The sequence below is a fragment of the Chrysemys picta genome, chromosome 19 (genome assembly GCF_011386835.1).
Source record: "Chrysemys picta bellii isolate R12L10 chromosome 19, ASM1138683v2, whole genome shotgun sequence".
In the NCBI taxonomy this organism is placed as follows: domain Eukaryota; kingdom Metazoa; phylum Chordata; order Testudines; family Emydidae; genus Chrysemys; species Chrysemys picta.
The window spans coordinates 572492-584938 of NC_088809.1; the positions used below are offsets into that span (position 1 = coordinate 572492).

The following is a 12447-nucleotide window of genomic DNA, read 5'->3' on the forward strand; positions in this document are numbered from 1 at the left end:
TTTGACAGTTATTTTAAATATATTATCTTGCCAAGCCCATGGCCTGTTACAAAAGACAAATAAGATTAATACCTTTCTTAAACCCACAAAACACTGTGACAACCTTCTTAGCAGCAGGTCCTCAGCACACAAGGTGCTGAGCACATTAGGGTGCTCAAGGCAATGGGAATTCAGGTCATTCTGCATCTCGCCAGATCAGGACCTTAGTCCTTAACATACAGTACAACAGAGGAACCTTGGAAGCAGGTGTGAAGCCAGTGTTTCTGAATGAATCAGAAGGTATGAGGCAGTGAAAGCAAGGTTGGCCCCTGCTCTCCCTCTAGAGCTGGCAATCATCACAATCCCGATCCTGGTTCTTACAGGTCCCAATGCACTGTTGTCCTTCTCACTGGGACCACGAGTCCCCATCGCTGTATCTCTTCATCCCAGGACTGTCAACTCGGAGAAGGACTGAATAGCATCAGACTCTGCTTGTAGATAGCAACTGGCCACATACCAAACTGAAAATCCATCACATCGCCCACTCCTTAGCATTCCCATTGTAGGTGATCTGCACGCACTTATTAGATGAATCTCTCAAAATATCACAGTATCTTTGGTTTCCCCAGTGTCCATCAGAGGGTCCCAAGCCCTCTACAGAGACTTCCTGATTCCATGTGTCCCTACATTTGAGGTACCCTAGAGAAATCCTGGGTGCTCTGCCAGGGGAGATGTTGGGAACCCTTTAGTCTATACAGGTTTCAGAGTAGCAGCCGTGTTAGTCTGTATCCGCAAAAAGAAGAACAGGAGTACTTGTGGCACCTTAGAGACTAACAAATTTATTAGAGCATAAGCTTTCGTGGACTACAGCCCACTTCTTCGGATGCATATAGAATGGAACATATATTGAGGAGATATATATACACACATACAGAGAGCATAAACAGGTGGGAGTTGTCTTACCAACTCTGAGAGGCCAATTAATTAAGAGAAAAAAAACTTTTGATATGCAAACTAGACACAATCAACTCCGGTTTGAATAAGGACTGGGAATGGCTGAGCCATTACAAACATTGAATCTATCTCCCCTTGTAAGTATGCTCACACTTCTTATCAAACTGTCTGTACTGGGCTATCTTGATTATCACTTCAAAAGTTTTTTTTCTCTTAATTAATTGGCCTCTCAGAGTTGGTAAGACAACTCCCACCTGTTCATGCTCTCTGTATGTATGTATATATATCTCCTCAATATATGTTCCATTCTATATGCATCCGAAGAAGTGGGCTGTAGTCCACGAAAGCTTATGCTCTAATAAATTTGTTAGTCTCTGAGGTGCCACAAGTACTCCTGTTCTTCTTTTAGTCTATACAGGGATCTAGCCAGAGCACAGAATGTTGTGAGTAAACAATGCCACATGATTAAAGGGAGGTAACAAACAAGTATCTGACTCAACAAAATTACATTCTGCAGAGAGTGGGAGAATACAGAACAAATTACTATAGAAAGACTAATAGGTGGGTAGAATGCATCACATAACAGGATTGTAAGGACTGAAGGCAGGCATGTGAGGTAGTACGAAAGGCACAGTCAGGAGCAAGGGCTGAATTGGGGAAGGAAACAGTGAAACTCTTCCAAGTATCACCCATTTGGGGACCAAACTGAGATCACTCCCAGGCTGCACAGACATTTCAAGTGATTATACATGCTCTGCTGGGCTCAGTACTGCTTTACAGCTTGGTGGCTCCAGGGATCAGATACAAAAAACAAGGGGCTGCAGTCTCCTCAGCTCTAGGCACATCCCAAGCTCCCTCATATGTGAAACCAAGATAAGCTATCACTCACAACACATTGTACAGATCTTCATACTATGAAAAAGAGGGCCGTTCACACCTCTCTGACGTGCTGTTCCAGGCTGTCTGCAGACTCAGACATCACTACATTCAGTTCACATTCACAAACCACACACCAGCTTGATGAACTGGCCCAATTCAACCCATGGTTGGGGAAAGGGATGGAGAGAAAGGGAGTGATTAGGAAAGAAGCTTAGAGCACAACAGCCGGGGGGGGTGGTGAAGAAAGAGAGCAGATATGTAAGCAGGAGATGAGTGGTGATGACGTTTGAGCTACATGTAGAAGAAAGGAAGTCATATTGAAGGAAGATGTGGCTGGAACAGCAGGATAGCAAATGATTCTCAGTTGCCACTGATGGCAGTCTTTGGAATGATTACAATTGGGAAATACAGGAAGCCAGGTTATGGGGCCAAGCAAAAACCTCTGAGCAGCTCTGCCAGAGGGGAAGGGGAGGACATGATGAAGGATCACTCAGAAGAGCACTGACTTGCAGGTGCCCAGGAAGGTACAATCATCTGTGTCAGGCCACTGGCCTGAGGAGGTGTCAGGAAGGACTTGGGAGAGGAATTTCAGTGCAGTGAAGTGGGGAAGTCAAATTTGAGGAGAGAAGAGGCAACATGCTGCCCTGAAGGGCAACAAAATACAGTTTAGAACAGAACTCAATCCAGGATGTGGGCCCGTCTAAACCTGTGGCTCTGCATCTGAGCAGCACACTGGGACAGAATGCAAATGCTAACTCAGTCTTTATTGGTACTTAGATTGGAACCTCTTTGGGGCAAGCACCTCTTTTTGTTCTGTGTTTGCACAGCACCTAGCACGGTGGGGTCCTGCTCCACGACTAGGGCTCCTAGGTGCTATGGTAATTCAAATAAATCACTCAGCACCTAGAGCAGAGTTCACTTGCTGTACAGAACTGGACACAGACAGGGCTAACCCAAGGAGAAAGGGCTGGCTGCCATCTCTGCCATGGGTGCTGTAAATGGGAACTGGACACAACATATGACTTTTATGGTGATACCAAGTGCCACAGGCTCACATGCCCAGTGGGGTAAGATTATTTGCTGAGCAGTTTTCCTACTGGTGACAAACCAAAACCCTCAACTCCAGATTCTTGCCTGCACCTGCAGGCTTTGCTGCACTTCCCAGCCTGCAGAACAAATGGAAACATATGCAGGTCTGGCCACACCTAGCTCCCAACTGATGGCTGCTCCCATACAGTTTGTCTTCTCCCCACCATGGAGAGAAACATACCTGGGTTCCCCAGAATTTGCTGCCTTTTAACCTGCTGAAATTCCACACACCTTCCTAGAAGATGAGCGTCTCAGTCTCAACATTTCTTAGCCAGTTGTTTCAGACTGTCCCCCTGCAGCATCAAAACCAAACAAGGGATTTCAAGTGAAAGGAGAATGGTTGTGAGCCCATTCAAACCAGGACTGCTGCTGGACCTAACAGATTTCTCAGAGCTGGTACACGTGAGCCTGGGCTGGAGAACTCCCCCTTTTATATAAAGGGCTTGGTCAGAGAAGGAGTTTGGTCAGAAAACTACAGAGACAGAAAACCACTGCCATACTTGGGACCCAGGGGGAGTGGAGTTGAGTTCTGCCCCCGGGGACATCTAGCCCTGTAAAGATTTTACGGGGTCTGGGAGGCTGACCAGAGGGCTGCCATATCACCTGAGAGTCTGATGAACAAGGATGGATGTAAAAAGGGTTTAAAAACTTTAAAGTCCTGCCAGACTCCACCTCCCTCCCCTCCCCTCCCCCACAACTCAAAGTCAGTCAAAGCAAGCGTGGCAGGAGCATGTGGGGCAGGATGCTAGGGCTGGGAGGAGTCCATGACAACTCCATACCCCCCCACCCCCATCACACCAACTTTTCTCTGAGGTTCAAGAAGTCCAAATCACTTCTTTTGCTCACTTTCCTCCTGTCCTTGTCCTCACGGCAAAGGCTGCTCCAAGACAGGAGCCCAGGAGGGCGCAGATAACAATCTGTGGGCAGACAAGTGGGTTCACAGCCTCCAGAGCCTGCTGGACTCTTTACTCCTTTTAGATGCCCAAAACAGCCACAGCTGCAAGACATCCACTTCCCCTCTGCAGCTGGTCAGAAGATTCCACACCATCCTCCTAGACACAGACCAGGTCAGTGATTCAGACTCAATTACTGAAACTTATTATATCTAGGAATGAAACTGCAAATCCGGATAGAGCTCCCGCAACTTCACCCCTTTGGTCTGCACTAGCTCCCTTCCGAAAAGCGTCCAATTAAAGCTTTCTGTCCTGATAGCCAACACCCCCATGGATTGGCTCAACCTACCCAACAGTTCATCTCTCACTCCATTACCATGACCTCCCATCACAACTATGTTCCCCTGGGACAATTAACCTGTCAGCCCCTAAGGGGAGGCTCATAAGTGCAGAAAAGAACTATCACGAGGGCTGGAATTGGACTGTGCCGCTCAGGCCTGCACGAGATGAGACCACAGGCCTCACAGGTTAAGAGCCAAATGCGAACTGTAGATGTTCAGCTTAGCACTCCCTCCATGAGATTTCACACACAGTGTGGGGCTTGGGAGAAATTGTTTTGATACTTTTAACTCTTATGAATTATGGTGACATAGACCATGCAGGTACCTAGAGGGCCCTGAGGATTTCCAGCCCAGCTGCGCAAAGACAAGGAGTTTCAAAAAGCTAAGATGATTTTCTAAGTTCACACATCAGTACTGTGGGAAGGACAACCCTCTCCTCCCTGTTCTCATCTAGGCCACGGCCCCATGCTGCTGCAGAATCCTCTTCAGAGCTCCCTCAAGCAGCCACCTGTCAACCGATCATCCCAGCAGAGGGTGCACGGGGAAAACAAAGCCCTGAATTCTGGCCTGGAAAGGCCTTCCTTCCTTGCCGTGTCCACTCGGTCTCCCCACAGCTGTCAGGTGGTGTTATAAAGCAACTGCGACCACCAGGAAGGCCCAAGAATCTCATCTTGAGAGGACTGTAATTGTCCTCCATTCCTTCAAACAAGATACTGACGCACTCCTGTCCACATCAGTGCTTACTCTCCGCCGGCTGCAGTCCCTCCTCTCCGACCCCTGGGCTGCTGATTTCCTGGACAGCCTGCAGGGCACTGGGGGCAGGACTATTTCTCCTTCTCCCGCCACACCTCCCGGCTGGACTTGAGGAAGTCACTGCGCAGTAAGCGGTAGAAGAGGATGATGTTCATGGGTGTCATGATGGCCATGCCCACTGTGCCCACAGTATATGTTGCCAGCGGAATGTTCTCACGGTTTAGGACCAGCCAGCGTGTCATCCAGGCCAGTGTGGTGATGCGAAACACTACGTAGGTGCCCAGATTTATGATGCTGTTGAGCCGGTAACAGGTGGTGTGCACCAGGTTGGCCATTAGCAGGATCTGTCGCAGATGCAGGAAGATGGAGTTAATCTCTACAAGCAAAGCCACGAGAGCGAATCCAATATATTGATGAACCAGCACTGCCACGCTAAAGCAGATAATCACCTGAATGTGAGAGAGAGAGAAGAAGGGGGTTACCCAGCAGTCTGATCTTCTGCCCCAGGGCAGGGAAATGGTGAAGTTACCTGTCAGGAACTAGTTCTCGGCCACCACACTCAACAAAGTGGGACTGATGCAGGCGAAAGAGGCAGTGGCTGCCATGCAGGACTACACCCCCCCAAAGTCTTTCTTGCCTGCTGGTAGGCCTGGCGCTACCAGGGGCAAAGGGGACATTTGCCTTTCCCAACTATCTTCCAGGGGCCCAAAACCATTGTCAGAAAGGCCAAAACATGTACAAAGTTATCCACTGCTAAGCAGTGGAACAGCAGCAATTTGGTGAGTCTTCACCCTTTGTGTAAATCAGTGCAAAAGACTGAAATGGCAGCAAAATTTTTACTTTTGTAAACTCTTAAAATCCAAGATTTGTCAAGGGTCTAACTAGCCCCTGGACTCCTGGAAGGTTGCTTGTTTTTTAAATAGAGACATCCAGGGACCCCAAAATACCACCTGCCCCCTCTGCCCAATAAGGGACCTTACGACAGCCCTCCTGCAGGGCTTAGAAGCTCTGTTCTCATGCTGTAAACCCTGCAGGACCCTGATTCCCATGACTTTTCCATCCCATTTCCATTAAGTCAATAGCCTGCTGGTATCATCCCATCCCTTTGTACAGTGCTGGACAACCTCTTCTGATGTAAGCTGAACAAACGGGCGAGGAAGGGCAAACCGAGGTGCTAGACCCTCAATACGGAAGAGGAGAAAGGAACACCAGGAGCAGCTACTGCAGCCAGAGACCTAGCCCTGCATTTATGGCCTGGGGAATGTTGTTTGGGCCCCAAGCAGGGAAAGTTGGCCCTACTCCAACAGGAATTTCCTAGCACTCAGCAAACAGGAAAAACAGATGAACAGCAAGATGAGAAGGGAAAACTCATAGTCCAGGGCTGCAGTTAGTGGTAGAACTAAGCAGCACACAGAGGAGCTCAAGGAGTTCCCTCCACCCCACCCCCACCCCCGATGCCCCCATGACAGACTCACTCTCTCAAGGGATTAAGGAACTTTGGTGCACTATGGACAGCCCTGCAGCCCCCTCACTGAAAAGTTACAGCCACTTAAGGAAGGAAATGCCAGGCGCAAGTCACACAAGGCGAGAGACGCCCAATAGAAAGAGGAAGACAGGGCACTGCGCTCTTCCCCAGGGGACTGGGATGAGCAGCTGCAAGGGTGGAGAAGTAGGAAGGATTTCATGCTCCTTGTTCCCTCCAGAGGTCATGGGGAAGAGAGATCTGTGTGCCTGAGAGAGAGTTAGGGCCCCTACCTGTCATTTATTCCATTAATGCTGCCCTCTGCACTGGCTCTTTAATGAGATTATTTGCTTCCTGCCGGTTAAGCTCCCTGGCTTGGCCTGAATTAGATGCATTATTGCAATGACCTTTTGACCCATCCAGCAGCAAGCCCAGATGACACAGCAGGCAGGGCCTTGCAGGACCCTGAGAGAGGAGCAGGTCTAGCCACTGCACCAAATCACCCTCACCCTCTGGAGTCCACCAAGCTCCTCCCATAGGTTCCAGCACAGCACCTCTCAGATCTGCCTGCCACACCTGCCCCCACCAGATACTCCTGCTCCTCCCCTGCACCCAGAGGGAAATGCAAAATGCTCATGAGCTGTTATTCAATCCATTCCTCAGCACCCTCCCACTACAGTCATTAGGGACTGAGGCCCCAAACAGCCAGGCAGGCACCATGGTACAGAGTTACTGCCCAGGCCCTGGTTCACCGTCACTGGAGCTCCCCACTGGCCTCCGCATTTACCTCTGTATTCTCTCCCCCTACTGCTGGGTAAGGAGTGCAGACAGGGCTTAAATTCTCAGAGTATTTCCCAGAGTCCACCATGCCCCCTCTCCCCCCATTCGCTACAGGGGGTATCATGGGGCTCAGGGCTTCAGCTCAGCAGGGGGCACCCTGAGGCCCCGCAAGCCCCCGAAACTGCACACACACCCCAAGGGCCACGGTCCCCCAGTTGAGAACCACAATAGCATCAAGCTGGAGTCAACGTTTGAAAATATTTACCGGAGCTCCGCTCTGGACAGCTCCAGCTGAATTTAAGCCCTGAGTGCAGGTTGTACTGGCCCTAGCCAGTGCAGGGAGGGACTGGTGGGGGAGAGATGGTGGGGGAGAGCTGATGAGGGGCAAGCAAGTTGTTTGGGTTTTGTTCTGCAGTTCACGTGCTGGAGCGTGTCAGTTCACACAGACCCCAAGCCCCTTTACTAAATGCCTGTGCCTAGGGAGATCAGTGCGCTTAATGGAAAGAGCTGAGTCCCCCGCACTGGGAACCTGCACTCATTCCGAGGTGAAGAAGTGAGATTCCAGGAACAGTATGTGGCGGGAACTGGTGCAATGACCTCTCTTGGCAGAGATTCAAGTTGTGTGAAGCAGATATGGGATGGGATGGGCTGCCTCCCATCCTAGCAGAAAGCACAGGTCACTGTTTGTATAACGCTGGATTATTAGTTATGAAACAGCCCCAGCCTGGGAGTCTGCAATGAGAACAGCCTTCCAGTCTTCTACTTTCTCCGCCCTATGGGATAGTCCCCAGCCCAGTGCTGCCAAGACCCCACCAGACATCACCCTAGGCTCTTTCTGTGAGCAGAAGGGTCTGCTCCCCTGGCACTAGCGCACCCCCAGTTTGACTAGAGGGAGCGGGACTGGGCGAGAGTGATGCAGAATGCACACAGATGACACAGGCTCATGCACACATCAAAATTAGCGTCATCAGCTTTAGTACCAGGAGGGACTCACTGTAAGAAAAAATTACTGCCTAGTGTCTCCCTCACGTTTGTTCTTCCTTCTCTTGCCTTCCCCCTTCCCTCCACTCCTCTCTGCCCTTTCTCTGGCTGGCCTGAGGCCTCTTCCCCTCCCTTTCTAGAGAACACTTCATACTGTCAGTTGATTTTTGCTGTTCCCTTTTCCCTTGGACATTCTTCTCTCCACTGATTAAGGACTTGAGGGGCACATTCACCACCCTGGTTATTTGCCCTTTGCTAGTTAATAGCTGGAGGAGTGAGACTGGCACATCTCTTTACTCTTCATTCTGAAGTCCTTCCTTTCTCCTCACTTCATCTCACTATTTCATCTGTCCCGCTACTGTCTCCCTCTCCCAGCCCCCTCAAGTTTATACGCCCCCCCCCTTTCTACCCTGCCCAACTCAGCAGAATGTGTGAGAGAGCACTGCATATTCTCTCACTTCCCCCATGCAGAGGTGGAGACGGAATTCAGGGGCACATATTTTAGAACCTAATGGGGGCACCCCTCCTCCCCATCCTGTTCCTCATGGCTGCCGTTAGCCTGTTAACCCAGAGTGAGGAGAAGCCCTAGCCCAGGGGACAGCAATTGTAATTACCCTGATCATCTCCAGCCACAAGAATCCAGGAGTGTCATGCCTAGTTTCAAGAGTAGTGAAGCCAAATGCAGACATTTTGCACCAGATAGAATTAAACTAAAGTATTCCAGCAGAAGCAGGAGCTGAACACAGCTCCCTCCAGGCCTCGAGAATTGTCCATGAGGCCAATGGGGATCAGACGCTGACTCAGTGAACTGGTCAGATGTCCAGTCCCTGCCAGCCAACTGACTGATTTGTCTTCAGAATAGTAAGGCCATGCACCCTGAACGCCTTCCCATAGTGACAAGTGGAGACTCACCACCGAGTGATGGAAAAGCAGCTCCCAGGACTGGTGAAGCTTCTGATTACACAACATATCCACAAAATCTTGGAGAAAATATCCTGTGAAAGAAGAGAGTTCCCATCACCAGGAATCCCCATAGCAACCCAGTGCCACTTACCACTCCAGAGGAGAGAACTGGGTGTGAGCTCAGTGCAGGAGCCCCAGAAGGGCTGAGTGCTGAGATATCATGGTGACGAGCACGGTATAAAAACCCACACCAGAGCCAAAGAGCTCTGCACTTGAGGAGCCCTCGGGCTCTGCGTGAGCTCTGTGCTCCCTTCAGGAGTGCTGGGACCACAGATCCCAGGAGTAAAGAAAAACATATTTAGCATTTCAGGTACCTCCCATGATTCGAAGATGTTGGAAAGGAAGATACCTACTAGATCATCCCGTTCATCACCTTAGAAATGCATGATCACTCCCTAACACACCTCTGCCAGTTTCTTAAAACTGGACTAGACGTGCTCACGTGTCTAATGGCTTTCCTGGCCTTAGTCTGCACTCTGCCAGGACTGTTCCTGGGAAAACCATTGGCCTCACCCTCCTCCCCACCCAAAGCCAGACCCAGCAGCTGCACCTAGCATCCTTCTCTATTGCCTGGGCCGTAGCTTCCATTGCCTGGCTGTCACAGTCCCTCCCTATCCCCAAGGGTTTATGAACAAACAGAAGCATATGACACACTCTCTTGAAGGAGTATGGTCAGTTTCAGCAATACCTCCTGGAAGGGGCAGGGAAAGGAGGCACCAGGGTCCCATCCCAGACTGGGTGTTTTGGGGGAGGAGTGTCCCAAGTAATTTTCATACAAGTAATTATGCGCATCTGGAATTATCAACCTTTGGGGGTAGGCAGACGAGAACTAGACACCCCAATACACAATCCCTCCCCACCTAGCAAAAGAGTTTGTTAGTATGAATTGTGGGGTTAACGTAACAGCGTAGCAGGAGAAGGCAGGGGGACCCGTAGCCACTTGAAAGTTCCTGTTCAACTCCAAGGACCATCCCCCATTAGAAAGTGTGAACAGAATCTGAGTGTGGAGCCCCAGCACACTGAGACCCTGCAGGCCTTGCCACCAAGCTTGGAGCCCAGGAACCTGCGTCTGGGAGTCAATGGCACTGACACCTCACCCACTCCTAAAACATCAGACACAGGAATACTGAGCAAGTTGCAACCTCAGTCCTCTCCACCCCCACACAAGGTCTGTGTTAGCTTCCTTTGTGGGTGAGGTGAAGTGACTCCAAGGCCAAAGAGAGAGTCCAAAAGTCCAGGAACAGAACTAAGCTCTGTGCTCAGTGCCCCTTTCAACACACACACACACACACACACACACACACACAGAGCATGCATTATCAGTTCAAAGCTGCCCCAGCGCCCCACAGTCTAAAAGTACAGACAGCAGCAGTCCTGGTGTGACCTTACAACCAAGCAGGGCATCAAAGCTGCCCTCCCACTCTTTCCCCACATTTACTACAGGCACCCCTCTGCTCAATGAAAGCCCCTAGCTGATGGAACCGCTGGACAACTCCCCACACCTGGCCACTACCCTCCTATGAAGAAGGGCAGCAATCAGGGTTGAGGCTTTGTGCCTAGGGTCTCTACCCAGTCTGGAGTCAGTAACTTTTGACTCTAGTTCTTCAAGGTGCAATGCATTGGTAGTAGCTATTCAGACAGTGTTCTGGGTCTTGTGGTTAGCAGATGGGAGCTGCCCAGCCTGTTAGCATGCCTTCCATAGATTCTGCAGGCAAAGCAGGGAATACCGAGCAGTGCTGCCACTACCTCACCTCATGGGGGAAGGAACAATGGGGATGGATCGGCAGAAGGAACTCACTGTCCCTGCTGAGAATGGGGCAATTGTTGGCTTAGGGTGATCATATGCCTGGAGCAAGAAAAAGACATCACCAGACCAGGGTGGCCCAGTACCAGGCAAGGCTGCATTTACTTGTTTGTCCCCAGAGATTCAGGGGCTGTTGGGATCTCACCAGTGAAAAGAAAACCAGATCAGTTACAAGTCAGAGAACACTGGACCAGAGGACAAAAGAGGAACTTTCAGGCCAAACAATCACAACTTCTTACGGTGGAAGACAAAGGAAGGTAGAGAGACATGCTCTGTTCGCAGCTCCCGCCTGCACACCCCAGCGAGAATTGCTCTGGGCCAGTCCAAGGGACTTTGCCCTCCAAGGAACAAAGATATATCCAGACAATTAAAGCCTGTACACAAACTTGCAGCCAGGGCTGGCCTTCCCCAAGACCCCCAGCTCCTGCAGCAGCCTGGACACAACCAGCGCAAGGTGGGGACGCTCTTGGAATGAGCTTTCAGGTTGGCACACGAACACCTGTTTCGCTGTGGGGCCACTCGGCCAGAAATGGTCCTCAGATTCCCATCCAGCCGGCGGGGCTTGCCTTGCTCCAGCCCAGGCGCCCTCCACAGTGGTTCCAGCACTCCCCATGCCGCACCAGGCAAGCCTGGAAAGTCTCCCTGTGCCAGGGCATTGCCCCAGCCGGTGCCCCCTGCTCCGGGCTGGCACCCGCAGCTGGCAGACGAAAGAAGAGCCGCCCAAACCCGCCGCAGAGGGTTAGCGGGGCTGCCCTAGCCTAGCCCAGAGCCGGCCCAGGGCAGGTGCGGGATGCTGCGGGGACTCGCTCACCTATAGATACCGAGACCACGCTGCGCGCAGCCGGCGAGTGAGTTCCGATCAGGTCCTCCGCCATCTGCGGGTGGAGATAGAACCTGCCGGGACGAGAGCTCAGGGTGAGAGCCCAGCCCAGCCCCCGCCCCAGCGACATCCGCATCGCCCCGGCCCCCGCGGCCCCCAGCAGCGCCCCTGACCCCCACGGCCCCCCAGCCGCGCCCGGCCCCTCACCCCAGCAGCGCCCCTGACCCCCACGGCCCCCCAGCCGCGCCCGGCCCCTCACCCCAGCCGCGCCCCTGACCCCCACAGCCCCCCAGCGACACCCGCTCGGCACGTGCCTGCGCCCCTCACCGCCGCATCGCCCCGCCCCGGCCCCCGCGGCCCCTCACCCCAGCAGCGCCCCGGCGCCGCTCAGCAGGCTGTGCGCGAACGAGGTCCAGATGTTTCGCCACTTCCAGCGGTTGCGGAGCGCGGCGCGCGGCGGAGGCACCAGCCGCTCCAGCCCGCGGTTCAGCAGCCGGAACGCCGCGAAGGAGCCGCCGACGAGCAGGAGCCCCGGGCTCAGCCCCATGGGGGCAGCAGCCGGGCTCGGTCCGCGGCGGGAGGCTAGTGCGGGCCCTAGACCGGGGTCGCCGCCGGGGCGCGCCTGGCTGCGGGGAGCGGCAGCTTCGAGCCTTGTGTAACTTTCTTGTAACCACCCAACAAACTCCCGGTCCCGCGGCCTCCCATTGGCCCGGAGCGGCTCCGCCCCTCCACGCGGCACGCAGGCCCCG

The 12447-nt window shown here is 52.4% G+C and overlaps 2 protein-coding genes across 3 annotated transcripts in view; one reads left to right on the forward strand and one right to left on the reverse strand.

The window, feature by feature from the left end:
* On the reverse strand, positions 1-12419 carry TLCD2 (TLC domain containing 2). The gene is made up of 5 exons (XM_005298333.5): positions 12064-12419; positions 11690-11772; positions 9024-9106; positions 1002-5337; positions 1-801 (listed from the first exon to the last, which is right to left on the reverse strand). The coding sequence occupies exons 1-4, from the start codon at positions 12243-12245 to the stop codon at positions 4960-4962; spliced, it is 726 nt and encodes a 241-aa protein (XP_005298390.1). The 5' UTR covers positions 12246-12419; the 3' UTR covers positions 1-801; positions 1002-4959.
* The window catches only part of LOC101946222 (apoptosis-inducing factor 3), a 20957-nt gene continuing 19640 nt past the window's right edge, over positions 11131-12447 (forward strand). Inside the window, exon 1 of one of the 2 annotated variants that reach the window (XM_065573110.1) lies at positions 11131-11332. In XM_065573110.1, the coding sequence (XP_065429182.1) occupies positions 11146-11332 (187 nt within the window). In that variant the 5' untranslated portion in view covers positions 11131-11145. Of the gene's footprint in view, positions 11362-12447 lie in introns of both variants that reach the window. The other variant, XM_065573111.1, reaches the window with a different exon arrangement.

Bases quoted from the DNA above. Each gene is read 5' to 3' on its own strand.
- TLCD2 (XM_005298333.5), bottom strand. From the start codon at position 12,245: ATGGGGCTGAGCCCGGGGCTCCTGCTCGTCGGCGGCTCCTTCGCGGCG. The intron at 11,773-12,063 runs GTGAGGGGCCGC...TCGTCCCGGCAG, and splicing joins GGCGCCGGGGCGCTGCTGGG to GTTCTATCTCCACCCGCAGA. The intron at 9,107-11,689 runs GTGAGCGAGTCC...CTTCTTTCACAG, and splicing joins CGTGGTCTCGGTATCTATAG to GATATTTTCTCCAAGATTTT.